We start from the raw sequence: 16,828 nt of genomic DNA, 5'->3' as shown, positions 1-16,828 counted from the left end.
GCTGTTATAGTAGTATCTTGCCTTTAAATAAATAACAGCATAGTCTTTCATTGGTGTTATTTTTTAAAACTAGTATACTGTATTTGAGGCACCTAATTCGTGGTTATGGGATTTTTATGGTGCCGTGACTGCTTTGGTTACAGTGCACTAGTTCACTTAGTTTGCTGGATCCTGTGGTCTTTATCTTGTATTTTATCTGGGCTAGTGTGTGTTCAGGGTTATATATGTGTAAACTAAAAAAAAATGGCTGTAGTAACTCACAGGAAAAACATTCCTGTTTCAACCTCATGAGATTGGCTAAATACAGTCCTGATTAGTAGTAGTAGTGGCATGTGATGCAAGAAAGCAAGTGTATGAGCTTATGCAGCATCAGCCAAAAAAAAAAAAAAAAAAAATCACACCATTTCCTCCAAATGCCTGTCCAGTTCCTCCTTAAATTTATTCAACCTATCAACTTCCACAACGACAGATGGAAGTTTGTTCCAGCAATTAACCACCTGCTGGCTGAAGGCAAATTTTTAAATGGGACTTTAAAAATTCCTCCATTCTCCAGTAGGATTTGAACTAGATCTCTCCATTATGTGTCATATAGAAAATTAAATACTAAACCTCTGAAATTTTTCACTAGAATTTTATTGCTCTTGCTTAAGAGTTTGGCAATCTTTACCACAATCAGAGCTACTGTGAAAAAAAAATTAAAAGATTTACATTCACAATTTTACAATAAAATACATATTGTATATGTTGAACACTGACCATGCTATATTCAAAGTTATGTATATACACTAATATAGTGTTAGTTTTTGTAACAATGTAAAAGCAGTGTAAAAATAAAGTGTAGAGAGACAGTTAAAACTATTAAAAAGTTGTACAGTGTCTACAATTTATTTTTACTACTGCTTTTACACTGTGTATTTATATCAGTGAATAAATGTAATTTTGAATGCAATCTAGTCAGTGCTCAATATATATATATATATATATATATATATATATATACAGGGTGTCTCAAAAATACATGGCATAACTTCAGGAAGGAATGAGTTCCTCATATGTAGACAATAAAAATATTTTATATCAACATAGTTCCGGAAATGCTTGGTTCCCGAGTTATTAACTGGTATGTCTTATCTCCCGGGTGATTTCCTTCATCACAAGGTACTGACAGAATCTGTTGGTTTTCCATTCCGACCATGTATTCAAATCAGGAGCAAGCGGATATGCACTTTATGTACAGTTTGGCGGGCAGCAATGCTCTGGAGGCTCGTCATTTGTACCATGAAAGGTTCCCAGAACTAAAATGTCCAGACAGGGAAATGTTTGAAGGTATCCATTGCCACCTTTGTGAACATGGGACCTTTACACCTCGTACTGCCGACAGAGGACGACCAAGATTTACGACTCCTGAATTAGAGGAGGAGATTTTGGATGTTGTGCATGTCACTCCTGGAATCAGCACACGCAGAATAGCAATGCATCTCACTGTTCAACGTTCAGCTATTTGGAGAGTGTTGCGAGAACACCAACTGTATCCTTACCATGTGCAACGGGTACAGGCCTTGTCATCAGCAGATTACCCTGTGCGAGTAATGTTCTGACAGTGGTTCTTGCACCAGTGTGGTACAACTCCTCACTTTCCTGCCTTAGTGATATTCACAGATGAAGCACAGTTCACATGAGACGGAATCCAAAACTTTCACAATCAGCATGTATGGGCTGAGGAAACCCACATGCAATTCTTCCATCACATCACCAACAGCGGTTCAGCCTCAACATTTGGGCGGGTGTTTTTGGTGATAAGTTATTTGGGCCCCATGTACTTCCAAACAAACTCACAGGGCAGGCATACAGAAACTTTCTTGAAAACAACATGCCTGATCTCTTGACGAATGATCAGTGGCGTGTCGTCACTGATCATTCGTCAACAAGAACACTTCACATGCACGATGGCGCTTCCACACATTTCAGCCACCTAGATCGCAATTACCTGAATCAAAGGTTTCCTGGTCGGTGGATAAGTAGAGGTGGACCAACTGCCTGGCCTCCATGCTCACTGATTTAAACCCACTAGATTTCTTCTTGTGGGGCCATTTAAAGTCATTGGTGTATTCAACTCCAGTAGCTGATGTGGAAACTCTCCGCAGTCGAATTGTGGCAGGTTGTGAGACAATACAAAACGTGCCTGGAATTTGGCATCGTCTTCGCGAGTGCATGAGACATCGATGTGAGGCCTGTATTCAGGCAGAAGGTGGACATTTTGAACAATTACTATAAGGTGATGTGAACAGTTAAGTGTCATAGACAGACCTTCAAAACTCGGAAATCAAGCATTTCCAGAACTATGTTGATATAAAATATTTGTATTGTCTACATATGAGGAACTCATTTCTGAAGTTATGCCGTGTATTTTTGAGACATCCTGTATATATATATTTGTATATTTTAACCATATGGATTAGGAGTTAAGTTTGGTGATATTTATAAGCAATGATAAAAAATTGAAATTGTATAGAGAATTGAAGCTATAAGCATATGCTAACAAATAAGTTTTATATTTTTATTATAAAAAGTTACTTACCTTGAGAAAAAATTGAAATAGTATGGTATAAACAAACTATTTTGTAACTGTAAAATATAAATATGAAACAGACCCAGATAATAAGAAAATTAACGTAAGTCTGAAATTTCATGTACTGTATTTATTTCAAATAAATTATTTGCCTGCCGTGTTGGATACTGGTAAATGTTAACCAATCAGATAACCAGCACGATTTCTGGGTATTGTGGGATGTGGGACAGGCGGTTGGATAAATTTTACCTATACCACTAAGTTATGGATTGTTAATCCCTTTGACTGTTAACTCATGCTTAGCAGCATTACTGAAGGCCAAAGGTGTGAACAATGCATTTCAGTTAAGTTTCTCCTAATGCGTTCGTTATATGGAAATTTTCTTCATTCTATGGAAACTATTTTAAATGTTCTATATCAAACGAAACATACACATTGAGAATGAAGTATACACTCAGAGTAATTTTTAAGTCGACTCGTGCAAGTGGTCTTGGAGTGACAATAATGTGGGTAACTAGACAATTTAAATGGGAAATATCAGGCAAACTTTGCATGGTGGTAGGCTTGTTGATAGAAATCTGGAAAAGAGGCAGATGATATTATTATTTAGACCATTTGGGCGTGGGGCCCTATTCAACAGAACCAATTGAACATGCTTGTGGCCTCCACTGTTGGTGATTCATTGCACTAGTCAACAAAATGAAAATTTTTTTTTTCATCAAAGATGTGAACACATTCTTTTGGAAACCAGTTTTGTGTGCTGATTTCAAATATGTTCTTGGTTTTTTTCTAACTTGTGTAGTATTCATAATATCACTGCTGATAATATCAGTTGAAGTTAATTAAGATTTCATTAAAAAGCACGAGACTGGTTGCAATTACATTTTTATCACTTTTACCGTTTACACTTTATATGCACGGTTAAGATAGCGGTTGTAAAAAAGAGATATGTACAGTTTAAAAATGTTTTACAGATAATTTTCTTTGATACACTTTGTTCAGAATGTCATGTTGCAGCATCCAGTGGTAGTTTGCCACAGTAGTTTTGCCACTGTTCATTCCAGAAACCTTGGTAGTGATTTGCTATTGACTTATGTCTTGATGTAATTGTTCTCCCTGCTCATCAGTCACCATGCCAAGGTTTTCAGAAAAGAAGTCTAAATGCAAATGCAGGAAATGAAGTTTCAGTGACATTCCATTTATTTATATGCATCAAGCAGTTTTTGAACACCACCTTTGTATACAGGTGACCTGTAGTTACCCATAAAGTTTCTACGAAGTCATTTGAAATCTTGCCATGTGTTTAGTTCTAATACTGTTGTATTTTTTAGAACTTTCATTTTGCTGCACTTCTGATTTGAGGCCCACAAAGATTCTCTCTTTCACATCACTAATCTTTGTCAATTTCTCACACAAGTAACAAAATTTTCTCGAATTCCTTATATTCATGACATTCACAGAACTCTTCATTAGACAAAATTCAATGTTGGGGTGGTGGAAGCAAAATCTTCATTGGATACACTAATGGAACACACTACACCCTACTCCATTCCTGGCTTATATGTGCTTCTTTGATGGCAGTTACATCTGATGCTATTGGTCTGCAGTAGAAAAGCTTTCCCATAGGCATAAGATACAACAATATTTTGTAAACATTCCTTGCATGCTCGTTAACATACTAATGACTTTGAGTTTATGAGCTATTCTTCTGATGAGTGGTGTATTGAATTTATTTGAGTAGTGTCTTCATGTTATAGTCTCTTCTTTAGATGAACAGAATAGGCATTGGGAATGGATGGCTTTAAGTTCCTGCAGTGCTATACTTTTCTTGCTGTGAGGAGTTGATAATGAGGTGCCATTCAGATGTACATGGTACATAGTGTTTAGGGTCGTGTGGTACCATTGGTTTCCCACAACTCCACAATCAGCTCTCTCTTGTGTTGAATACAGTACCTTGTACACACTAGATAGTATGAGAATTCTGCCTTGTTAATGTAAATCTTTGTTTCATTGGATCTGAAGAAACTTATGTTCATGTAATATATCATTGTTTCAGCTACAGTAACCTAAGATCAACATTAAAATCCATATTTTAATGATTTTGTTGAAGGAAATTAAGCTATTTTCATTGAAAATGAAAATGCCTTTCAGATCTTCCAAAGATTTGCTGTATAAATATTTTCAAAAAGAAAGCTGATGTTGGATGGATCACCATTATATCAGAGGTCCAAGAATTGGACCTCTGAAAACATTTTTACACCATCTACAGCTACTTATTAAACCTTCAGTTAGTATGTTAACTGTTCCACAAACTCTTGCAATTCTGGAAACATATCCATGTGTACACTAAAATACAGAACTTACAACTGATTTCGAACTGTATCTCTAAAACCTCAGACCATGAAATTTCGAACCAATATGTGATTAGGCTTAGGATTCTCCTAAAATCATTACTTTTAGATTCTCTGTACACCTTGCCTGATTATTATTGAGTAAATTTAGTATGGCATAAGTAATGCTAAAGCAAAAATGAGTCAGCAAGTTGTACTGTGAGATTAAAATGCCTACTTGACAATCAAACAAACCCATTAAAATGTAGGCAGAAATTTTCTATTGGACCACTTGACATAAGAGTGGAAAATTTTAACATACAAGCAAAAAAGTGTTTCATAAATTACTCAGTGAAAAATTGATATTTATCTTAATGAATTAATAGCTGTTTATACTTTTTTTTTTATTTTGAAAGTAATTTGGAAATGAGAATAATTGTTTTTAAAACTTTTATAGACTCAACATTATAAATTAGATTGGCATCTGTACAACATTAAACAAAAATTAAATGGACTTAAGCCAGTATCTGAGGAAGTATTTATTGAAATGGCAGGTATGACTTAACAGTTTTCACATTTTAAAATAAAATATTAGTTATTTACTTTTTCTTCCTATAGCTTTTAGTATTAATGTACTAAAGATACAGCTATTCTAAATCTTGTATCCTCTGTGCTTTTATTATTTCTATTACTACTATTTTATTATAATTCTACTCTTTTATTAAATTATCATACATTTAAGTTATTTTTACTCAAAAAATTTCCAATTGGTATATCTAACTAAATATCATGATCTTATAACAACCAATTGAACATTTGTTTGGCTGAAAGGTTTCAAATTTTGTTCTGAATTTTTAGTAAGTAAATTTCAAGGAAAGCAGTCATTTTTAACTTTAATACCAACAGTATAATAGAAATATTTGTACAGGGCAATTCAAAAACACTTTCACAATTTGCTAAATTATAACTTTGTCTATTTTGAACTTATCAAAGTGATTGAAAGTTGTGGTCTTGAAGTTTTTATTGGTGAGTAGTGGTTAGAGGCTCACTGGTAGCTAGTGTGCACATAATGTAAACAACAGAATGGCAACTTTCATTGGAACAGAATGAATGCAGTGAATTTTTCTGCAGGTTGAGTGAAGTTTTTCAAGTGTGAAGGGAGTCAAACCCAAGTTAGCACCTCGAGCCAACTCGGGTTTGGCTCCCATCCCAGTGGGGTGCCACCCCCCAGAGGAATCACAGGATAAATTAAAGGGGTTGTGGCAATTTTTAAATAAAATTATTTTTTGTGTATATAAAAGCTAAAAAAACGTGTTGTTAAAATTACTTTTTCAATACTGTAGGTGTATATAGACCTTGCTACTCAAAGTCTGATATACAAATGAACCCTACTGCTACTCTTTATTTTGTTAGGGTGGTTACACAGGTGGCATTCTTACTTATTGTCTGCATCAGGAATATGCCTTAATTTGCTCACTGGCTATGGACACACAGAAAGCAACTGACTAGTGCGACTTCTCATTATGTATTAATACTTCTTAGTATTACTCAATTGCTGAACAGTAATCCCTTTAGCTCTTAATTAATTCGTGCGCTTCCTACAGCAGAATTCTCAAATTTCTTATATTGCCTAAAGGCCAGAGGTGTGAATATGCAATAAATATATCTTATATAGCAAGCTTTATTCTGCTTTGTAATTCAGTGTTTTCATAAACACATCCAAGTTGAATATATGTTTTTCATTCTTCTGCTGCTTTTTATATTGCATGTTTCATTGTTATTATTGTTGTTTTTAAGAAGCAAAAAATATATATATTTATCATGGACAATTAGGTAATGAGAACAAAACAGCAGAGGAATGACAACAATAATGTTGTCACTAATAAGGTAAGAAATATATCATTTGAAAATTTGGACACTAACATTACTTCAAGTGTAGTGCAACCATCAATTTGTGGTAGAGAGCCATCATATTCCAAATCAAAAGGAATGAAAAAGAATAGAAAATATCAAGAGGAATTTATGAAGTACAGCTTCACTTACAGTATTGTTAATGATGAGCAATGTCCTGTGTGCATAATATGTTATGAAAAATTGGCTAACGAAAACATGAAACATATTAAATTAAAAAGACACATACGAAACATCCAGAATTAATGAAAAAACCTGAATTCTTTTTCAAAAGACACATTGATACCAGATAAAGTCTAAAATTTTTCATGAAGAAACATATGGCAGTTCCTTATAAAGCTTTAAGAGCATTGTTGGAAGTTTCATATTTAATGGGAAAAAATTTTAAATCACATACTATTGCTGAATCTCTTGTTCTCCCTGCTGCAATAAAAATGATTTCAATTATGTATGGGGAAAAGTTCAGCAACAATTTAAAAACCATTCCTCTATCCAGTGACACAGTCACACAGCATATTACAGTTATTGCAGACAACATAAAATTCAATTTATTAAATCGATTGAGAGAAAGTCCAATTTTTGCAATGCAATTAGATGAATACACAGATATTTCAAACTTTGCTCAACTTGTATATGTCAGATACTGCTACGAGAGATATTTCTGAGGATTTTCTATTTTGCAAAACTTTGGAAGGAAGAACAACAGGTAAGAATATTTTTGATGTTATAAATGGTTTCTTTCAAACAAATACACGGAACAACTGTGTTGCTATTTGTACTGATGGTGTGGCTGCATTAACAGGAGAAAATAAAGGTTTAAAAGGCAAAGTAATTCCAGAATTAACGAAATTGCTGCAAATATAGTTTTGAATCATTGCATTATACTTATGGAAGCATTAGTAGCGAAGGAAATGCAAACTGATTTTCAAGAAGTTTTAAAAGATGCAGTAAATGTGATTAACTTTATTAAAAGTTAAAAGTAGAAGCTTAAATAGTAGACTTTTCACTATGCTTTATAATGAAATGGGATGAAACACTTCTTTATATGCAAAAGTGAGGTGGTTGTCCAGTAGCAAAGTGTTGTGATGTTTTGGCCTCAATCATGAAGTTTTGTTCATATTATTGGAGAGCATCTTTGAATTCAGGGGCAGTCCCTGTTGACTGGAAATGTGCAAATGTATCCCCAATTCACAAAGCAGGGGGATCAGTGGGTGGTATGAGTAATTACAGACATGTTAGCTTAACTTCTGTTCCAAGTAAAATAATGGCATCATTGGTTAAAAAAAAGTAATGTAGAACCATCTAGACAGGAGTACAGTTATATTTCAGTCACAGCATTTGTTTGTCAAGAGCAATCTTGTCTGACCAATGTGATTGGGTACTATGATGCTGTGACCAAGGTACTAGACAAAAAGTAGTTTTTTTGTTATATACTTGGATTTCAGGAAAGCTTTTAATACTGTTGCTCATAAAAGACTGCTGTACAAATTGAAGCAGTCTGGCATTAAGAAAAGGTTACTGCTCTGGATAAAGGGATGGTTGAGTGGGAGAAGACATGGGTCATTATTGTTTTCTGTATTTATAAATGATATTGATGAGGGTACGTCAGGCGTAATGTCTAAGTTTGCAGATGATCAGAGGTTGCCAGGGTGATTAATGGCAGTAATGAAGGCATGCTTCATCAACAACATATAGAAAAATTATGTGGATGGGCTTGAGAAATGGTAATTGAAGACATTGACATTGACAAATCCGAGGCACACTGCCAAATTGTCAAATTGGTTTCGACACATCTCTTAATATATTCTTTGGATTGAACTTGTTCACAGGTCAGTTTTATATCTTTGCCTATGTATTTGAAAGCCACCATCAAAGAGTCTCTCATTCTCTTGGTGCCTCCGTAGCCAGGTGGGCAGGAGCAGCAGTGCGTAGCACATGCTTCTTGATTAGACTGGGGTTCGAGTCCGTGACCACCAAATACGGAGGATGCGGAAAGGTCAGGGAATGACCACCATATTTCCTGGAGCAAATGGCCTTAGTTGCTAATGCTCCTAAAAACCAAATAACAAACAAACTTTTGTTCGCAATTTCATTACCTTCATTGCATCGTAAAGGAGATGATATGGAGTAACACTGTGTTGGTCAGATCTTAATAGCAGTAATTACAGAGTAATGTATCAACTGAGTAATACTGCACTCATGGTAGTGGAAAACGAAAGCAACTGGTGTAATTACAGGCTGATATGAAGTTCTCTAAGCATTTCAGATAGGCTAGCAGGAGTACTCATGGGGTTTTGTCAGTGACACACAAAAGAATATTGCTAGTAGGGATAAGGAGGTGATTATCCCATTGTATAAGCCAGTGGTCTCCAAACTTTTTTGGTCGTGCACCCTTATTTTACTTAAAAGGACTAGTGCGCACCCCGGAATAAAAAATTACATATATAAGTTTAATGTATATTAAACTTATATATGTAATTGTTTAATGTATATACAGTAAACTCCTACTATTCGTGGTATCTGTATTCGCGGTCGCTGATTTAATATGAAATGAAACCTAAAAAAATGTGAATTTTAAAGCGCCGTGAACATTTTCCCCCATAAAAAAACATGGGCATGGCTAAAATTATCTTTCCCGGTCAAAACAGCGCTCAGTGGGTGGGGGGGGGTGACAAAATCGCAAGCGTGGATGTTTCTTGCTAATCCTTGTTCAGTATGTGTTATGCGCTTGTCATGGAAGGTTTCATCGTTTGCTTTTAATTTATATGCTTATAAATTGAGTAAATTTATCAATTTATAAATTGATATGCTTACAAAAATGATAAATCTACCGTTTTGCAGTGTAAAACAGACTTTTTCGAATGTGTTAACGGAAGAAAGTGACTTTATTGTGGACAAGTTCTTTCTAACCCGTACAAAAATATGGCTACAAATAACAAGGGAAATGTGAAAAGATCAAAGAAGGTTATGACATTAGCGAATAAAATTGAGTTATTAGACAAAATTTCTAATGGTGAAAGTGTCTCCTCAGTGACAAAACATAAAATCAATGAGTCAACCGTACGATCAATCAAAAAATCGGAAGAAAAAATCCGCTGTAGTGTGTGTGAAAACGCGCTAATTGCTTCAAAAATTTTCTCTGTAACTCGTGATGTTAAATTAGAAAAAAATGGAAAAAGCTTTAAATCTGTGGATAGAGGACCGAACTCAAAATAAAATTTCCTTAAATTCACTCATCGTTCGTGAAAAGGCAAAAAACCTTTATCAACACTTTAGCGAAACTGGTGATAGCACTGGCAGGATAAGTTTTTTAGTTGGCAAAGGCGCTGGTTTGAAAGATTTGTTTGAAATTTCTAATAAATATTACATTTAATATTAAATTGTTTCTTATTTTCATTTCGATGCCAAATGGAATGCGCTGATTCCATTTGCACCTGTTCCCCCCCCCCCCCCCCCAGGAACCTAACTCCGTAAATTGGGGGCTATCTGTACTTGTATTGTTGAAATCATACTATTCTGTAAATGACTACAATCAAATGGGTAATTAGGCTATTGGCTTGGATTTCACTAACCTCTTCCAAGCGTTTATTCGGTAGAGTAAGTAGCGGGCATGTGCATAAAACATTACATCGTCATACTATCGAACCGAAGTATGATGCTAATGTCACCAACGGTGAGCATTAAATGCTACATTGTTCATACTTCAGTTCTAGCTGTTTGATTTTAAAATGGTTCTGATTTTCATCAAAGATGTTTTCACATAAAACATCTTTCGTGTGTACAGGGGTATACACACGGTTTTTTATCTATTAGCACAGTTAATGCTTTGCTTCAGTGTGCAGGAATTTGTCCTTTATAAAATGACCTCTGGATAATGTAATATACTCCCCATGATGCTATTTGCCTCTCCAGCATTCAGCATTTTGCACTTAATTTTCATCTATGCCCCTGTGAACTCTTTATATTTGCTATTTTCCATTACCTTTTATATAGATAGATAGTATCAAAAATATCTCCCATTTCAATCTTTTGCTTGTCTTTGGTGATGGCCTCAACTCCTTTATTTAACAGTTCATCAAAATATTTAATCCATTCTTTTAAAATATTATTCTCTTCTATTTTTGTTTTGCCCTTATTTTTTTTTTTTTTACCCTAGTTATAGTTTTCGCACCTGTTACTGAGATTTTTAAGTAAATGCCAATACATTTTTTTTTTTCCCTCCAGGTAGCTGTTTTCCATATTTTCTCCAAAATCTTCCTGTTTTTTTTTTTTTTTTTGTTTGTTCAGCCTCTCATGTTATTTTAGGCCTCTTGCTCCTTGATTTGTATTCCAGTAAGGATTTATTAGCTTTATTTCCCAAAAATTTCTTATAATATGTTTTTATTTTATTATTTTTGTTTCTTCCTTCCCTCCAACTGCCACTTTAAGTTTCTGGATCCAGTATTCTATTCTGAAGTATTTTTGACAGTGCTTTTTTTGGAACGCAACGGTACGGCATACGCACCTTTATTAACAGTGACATTTGGATGCAATGCACTTCGAAATTTATAATATTCATTAAATTTTTTTCACATGTTTACCTATTATTCAAATAAGCTTAAAATTTAAATAAATTTGCATTTTTTCACTGTCTATTGTTAAAATATTTACTGTATAAAACTGTATAACCATTTTTATAATTCTAAATTACTCAGTCGGACCTTTGTTTAACAAAGTCCTTTTATAGTGAATTTTTTTGAATTTCCCCTTGGAAGTTACATTTAAAATAGTTTCCATTGAGCGAAGAAAAATAGCAAACGAATTAGGAGAGAATTAACTTGGTACACACTGTTCCCATTTCTGGCCTTCAGGCAAATTAGGCAATTAGTGCTGCTGCATGAATTAAAAGATCTAAAGGGATTAGCATTCTACAACTTAGTGGTACCTGGTAAAACCTATCCGACCACCTGCCCCACATACGAAAAAGTAGCGCTAGTCAAGAGTGAGCAGATCAAGGTGTATTCCCAATGGGCTCTGGCCCCCCTTCTACTGCAGTGGTGTCCAATCTTTTCCTATACGGGGGCCATATTCAAAAAAATTCAAAGTTAGATTTCTTTAGTATGTTACATTTTCCATATCTTGTTGCATGTAAAAGTAAAATTGAAAATATTCGAAAATTTTATTAAGTACAATACACAATTACATTTACTGAACAAAACATTTAATGAGGAAATTTTTTTGATAATTAACAAAATTTAAAATGCTGTTTTAGTTCACTTTCCTCGTGGGCTGTAGGTTGGACACCTTTGTGAATCAACTGTAAGTGCCCTTAAGAATTAGAAAAGTGAATTTCTTTTACCCCGACAAATAATCATCTGTTGATCGCGGAAGTGCGTTATCCACATTTTCCCTATCTCTGTTTACATTATCACGGTAGCCGAATATCCGAATGACACTGACATTTTGGACAGTTTAAAAAAAAAAAGAAAAGAAAAAATTCAATTAAAGAACTAGTGACAATACCGATGACGAGAGAAGGAAAACGAGAACAAGGAAAGTATTAATTCTTCTAAACATGAATTGTTGGCATTTGGTGAAAATGAAGTTAGAAAATTGTCAGTTAGGTTACAATTAAATGCAATTTGGGGATTTCGAGGATACCTAATTGATAAGAAGGTTTCAGAAGAATTGAAGCATTTGATGAACGCTCTGAGTACGATACAAATTTCATCGAGTGAATGTGAACGAGGATTTTCACAAATGAATCTGAATGCCAGCCCAACCAGAGCTTTGTTGATGACAAAAAGTTTCTTCTCTTCTTGAACTATTGTTTCTTAAAAACAGTATTGAAGAAACTATTTTTGTCATCAATGAAGCTCTGGTTGGGCTGGCGATCAGATTTATTTGTGAAAATCTACTTGATGAAATTGTAGACCCATCACTGACCCGCTTCAATTCAGCAAAATATGTTGATTCGTGGCTGCTTCGGAAACGTCATTCAGCAACTGACACACAAAGAGGAAGAAAAGAAGTTGGCATAGGGTGTCCGATGAGAACTTAATGAAAATTTGGAATATTCTACAAAAACTTTATTATGAAATTATTTTTACTTATGTTATTAATTTTTACTAGATTGTAGTTATAGCGTAGCTTAATTATCATTTGTTACATCACAGCACATAAGGATTCCTTAATATATCATCAGTCAGTTATTTTTTACTTATTTTACTCACATTTTTCTTAATTTTATATATTTGAATAATAAATTTATGCTTAATAAACTGTTAATATACTTAATGGCCTGAAGTAGCCAAGTGGTCAGTAGCGAGAGTGCATTGCACGTGTTCCTTGAATGGACCAGGGTTCAAGCCTGTGATTACTAAATACGATAAATATTTGTATTGATGATTTATTGTAAACTCTACTGACTTGGTTGTTGTGCCGGAGTATAAACAGAAGAATTTAATAATTTGTTGTTCATATTCTAAAAACATTACTACTAAAGTAACAATATCAGTAAAAAAAATTTAGGGTACTTTACATATCCTTTTAATTTTCAAATTTTCCTGATAGCATTTAACTTTTAGTTAAATACCATTCTGTATTTTAATGGTTGTTGGTAAATCTAAGAGCACTCTTATTTTTATATCTTTTATTTTGGCACTGATTTCCATTTTTATTTACTCAGTATAAGATGATGGTCACTTCCATCTTGAAATAGTATTTGTAATGGCAAATGATGCAACAAAGTGGGCTAATACAGCAACAGGCAAAAACTAAAAAATAAATAAATAAAATCCATTACCCACTTCATTTGTCCATCCCCTCTAATAATTTGTCTAATTCTTCCCTAAATTTATTCAGACGACTGAAGAAAATAAATCTTTTGCATTTATACAGTTTCATATGGTATAGAAGGCTTCTGATCATATAAAGGGGAACTTTCATGTTCATTGGTTTAAGTATGTGTGTATATCAAAGTGAATTTTTTTGTTCAGTAAGTTATGAAAATCATATTATTAGAAACTTTAGAAGAAAAGTTACTAGCTCATATAAAAATGAAGTTTAATCTTATTTTATTGCAACTTTTATATAATTTATTTTTAATGTTCATAAATTTTTATTCACAGAAAATATTTCTAGTTTATCTGGGTCATGTTCAGATAGTAATGGTGAGACCAGTACTAGTGATGTATGCAGTAGTCCACGTCATAAATTTAAACCATCAGCAATACCACGTCATATTAAACATTATGTTCCTGCTGAAACGTCTGCTAGTTCTACTGATACAGATGGTGAAGATACTGATGAACCAAGTAGTAAAACAAATTGCAGAATGCAACCAAAGGTGTATTTAGAAAATAATCATGGAAAAGTAATTGCACTCTATCGTTGTGTAGTTCATGGTAAGAAGGTAAGCTTGTTAAAAATAATCTAAAAATTCTAAAGTACCATAACTTCTCCTTCCTTTCCCATCTCCATCACCAGATAAGTCCTTGAGATAAGTCCTCTGGCCTGTCTGAGAGGTTGTAAGAGACATTCTCTCAGACATTCCAGACAAGCTGTACTTGCTACCTGTGAGTCTAAAATGCTGATGGAACTGATATTCGGGTAACACTCAAGTCAAGTGGACCCAATTTCGGTGAAGTCCAGACAGTCTGTGACAGCCAGATCCTCTGCTTGCACCTTCACGATGTGGGACTGTTAGTAATCCTGGGTATAACCTTCATGCACAAGTACATGGTGGGTGACCATCCAGGTGTGAACCAACGTAAGCAGGGGTTGAGGTGTGGGCCCACACCACATGGAGGAACGCCGCCCCTCTATGTTACCAGGCAGTACTAGGTGGTAGATGACTCTCATCAACCGGTGCAATACCACCACTTTGCTTATTGGAGGCTTGAAGTGGTGGAACCCATGTTTAGTCTCTAGAGCTAAGTTCCGGTCAACCCTTCCCCATCTCTTCCATCATGCAGTATGATTGATGACTTTTGAGGTTATGATGAACATCGTAGTGAGATCCAATATTCCTTACATTTCAAGGGTACAGCTCTAAAACGGTGTTCGCAGGCCGGCCGCTAGTTAGTACACCGGACCAAACCTATTGGTAACTCTCTAGGAGGCTTCCTGATCAGCTAGTGTATAATCTTGCTACCTCTACTCTGCCAGATAGTGACTGGAGGGAGTCCGAGTAGTGTGTATGCGGGGAGCATTGTCGAGGCCACGTTATGTCAAGGTATATTTTTACCATGCGTATGCCATATCCAAAAATTTCATTACTTCATACAGCATGTCCCACCCACTTTTTCTGCTCCTATAAGCATAAGAATTCTGCTCCTATGCTTATCTTTAGTGACACTCCGATTTCTAGGCAAAATGATATATCTCTTTTGGGGATTACCCTGACTTCTAATCTCTCTTGGCACAAGCACATTACAAATATTGCTTCCTCTGCATCTAAAAAACTTGGTTTTCTCTTTCGCTCTCGGCGTTACTTTTCTTCCAAACAGCTGCTCACTCTGTATAAATCGCAAATCCGCCCTGCCATGGAATATTGTTCCCACATTGGGGTGTTGCCCACAAAACCTCGCTCAGGCTTCTTGATTCCATTCAGAAGAGGGCAGTTAGGTTAATTAATGATTCATCTCTAACAGAGTCTCTGCACTCGCTGTCTCATAGACATACTGTTTCTGCTGCATGCCTCTTCTACAGATACTTTGTACTATAGGTTCTAACCCATCTCGTGTTTGGGTTTTACATAAAAAAAAAAAAAAGTCATTTTAATTTGCTATATTTTGTTCATTATAATTATTTGGCTTATAAAATTTTCCTATTCTCATTTATTTCCCCTCTCCATTATGTCTGTCCTTTCTGGGGACATTGTACTGATTGTATTCAAATTCTGCATATCCATGTATCAGAGTGACATCATATTTCTGTTATTTCTATTATATCAACATTTAATGACTTAACCAATAGTTCAAATTTGTTTATTATTCTACTAGCATTAGTTTATAAAGAGGTACCTGTCTGCCTTTTGTGCTTGTATTTTTGAAAAAAAAATAAATGAGGAGCCAAAGACTTACTCAATCATATTTTATTCTTCTACTTCTTCTGTTTGCCCTAATCATATGTTGTTCAGTAAAATCTGTACAGGTTAAATTTATATAACATAATGGCATTAACAGTGTTTGCATCCAATTTGTCCATTTGAACAATGAACATCAACAGGAAAAGAGCATTCCAACACATACTTTAATTAATGTGGTTGTTTAAAACTATATAGTCTGTTCCCGACATATGTAAGAGATACATTCCAGGACTTCTTACGTAACTTCTTACATAAACGATTTTTACATAACTCGGGAATGACTAATAAAATATTGCTATTGTATCCCTGATATGTCAAAATTACAAAAACCACATAATATCCTCAGAAGACTGAAGAAAAATAGTTATCATAACAATTAAAAACTTTATCTGGGGACAGCAGTGAATTAATTGGAGTGGCACATAAGAAAAGAAAACATAAAAGGAATTAAAAACACATGTTATTGTACAGTAAAAACTGATATGTATTTCGTATGCAGTGTAGGCTTTATAATGGTTACTAAGGGAATCAAAACCAAAGTGTGCATATATAAGAAAATTGGTCTATATCACACAGTGAATCAAAGTTTATACACTTCAGGTGTGATGAACTGAAAGTAACTTAAAATGAACCTGAAGCATTATTAATAAGAAACGTTAATCACAGGGTGTTGTAGGCGGAGTAGAGTTCAGGGACGTAGTACATGATATGAACTCTTCAATCTTCATTTGTTTCATATGCTTTTTTTTTTCTCTTCATAAATTTCGCAATAAGCAATCTTGAATATTTCTTTCTGTTTTCAAGAAACGTGTTCTCATCCATTCAATCAAACATAGAGACCTTCCTGAATTTTACGAAATGCTTCTACCATTTTCTTTAATTTGAACTGCTTCTTGGGTTGCTCCAGTTCCTCAATGAATTTGCTCCTCAACTATTTGCGCATTCAAC

The 16,828-nt window shown here is 34.5% G+C and overlaps 1 protein-coding gene across 1 annotated transcript in view; it reads left to right on the top strand.

Annotated features, from left to right (window-relative positions):
- LOC150090937 (tRNA endonuclease ANKZF1-like) overlaps positions 1 to 16,828 on the top strand; it is a 224,663-nt gene that overhangs the window by 15,374 nt on the left and 192,461 nt on the right. Inside the window, exons 4-5 of the mRNA XM_090373536.1 lie at positions 5,357 to 5,453; positions 13,920 to 14,203. Coding sequence (XP_090229662.1) covers positions 5,357 to 5,453; positions 13,920 to 14,203 — 381 coding nt within the window. The remainder of the gene's footprint in view (positions 1 to 5,356; positions 5,454 to 13,919; positions 14,204 to 16,828) is intronic.

The sequence above is a fragment of the Mastigoproctus giganteus genome, chromosome 1 (assembly GCF_048544385.1).
Source record: "Mastigoproctus giganteus isolate SK-2022 chromosome 1, ASM4854438v1, whole genome shotgun sequence".
Classification (NCBI taxonomy): Eukaryota; Metazoa; Arthropoda; class Arachnida; order Uropygi; family Thelyphonidae; genus Mastigoproctus; species Mastigoproctus giganteus.
The sequence above is the reverse complement of the archived record's forward strand: the minus strand, read 5'-3'. Positions and strand labels throughout refer to the sequence as shown.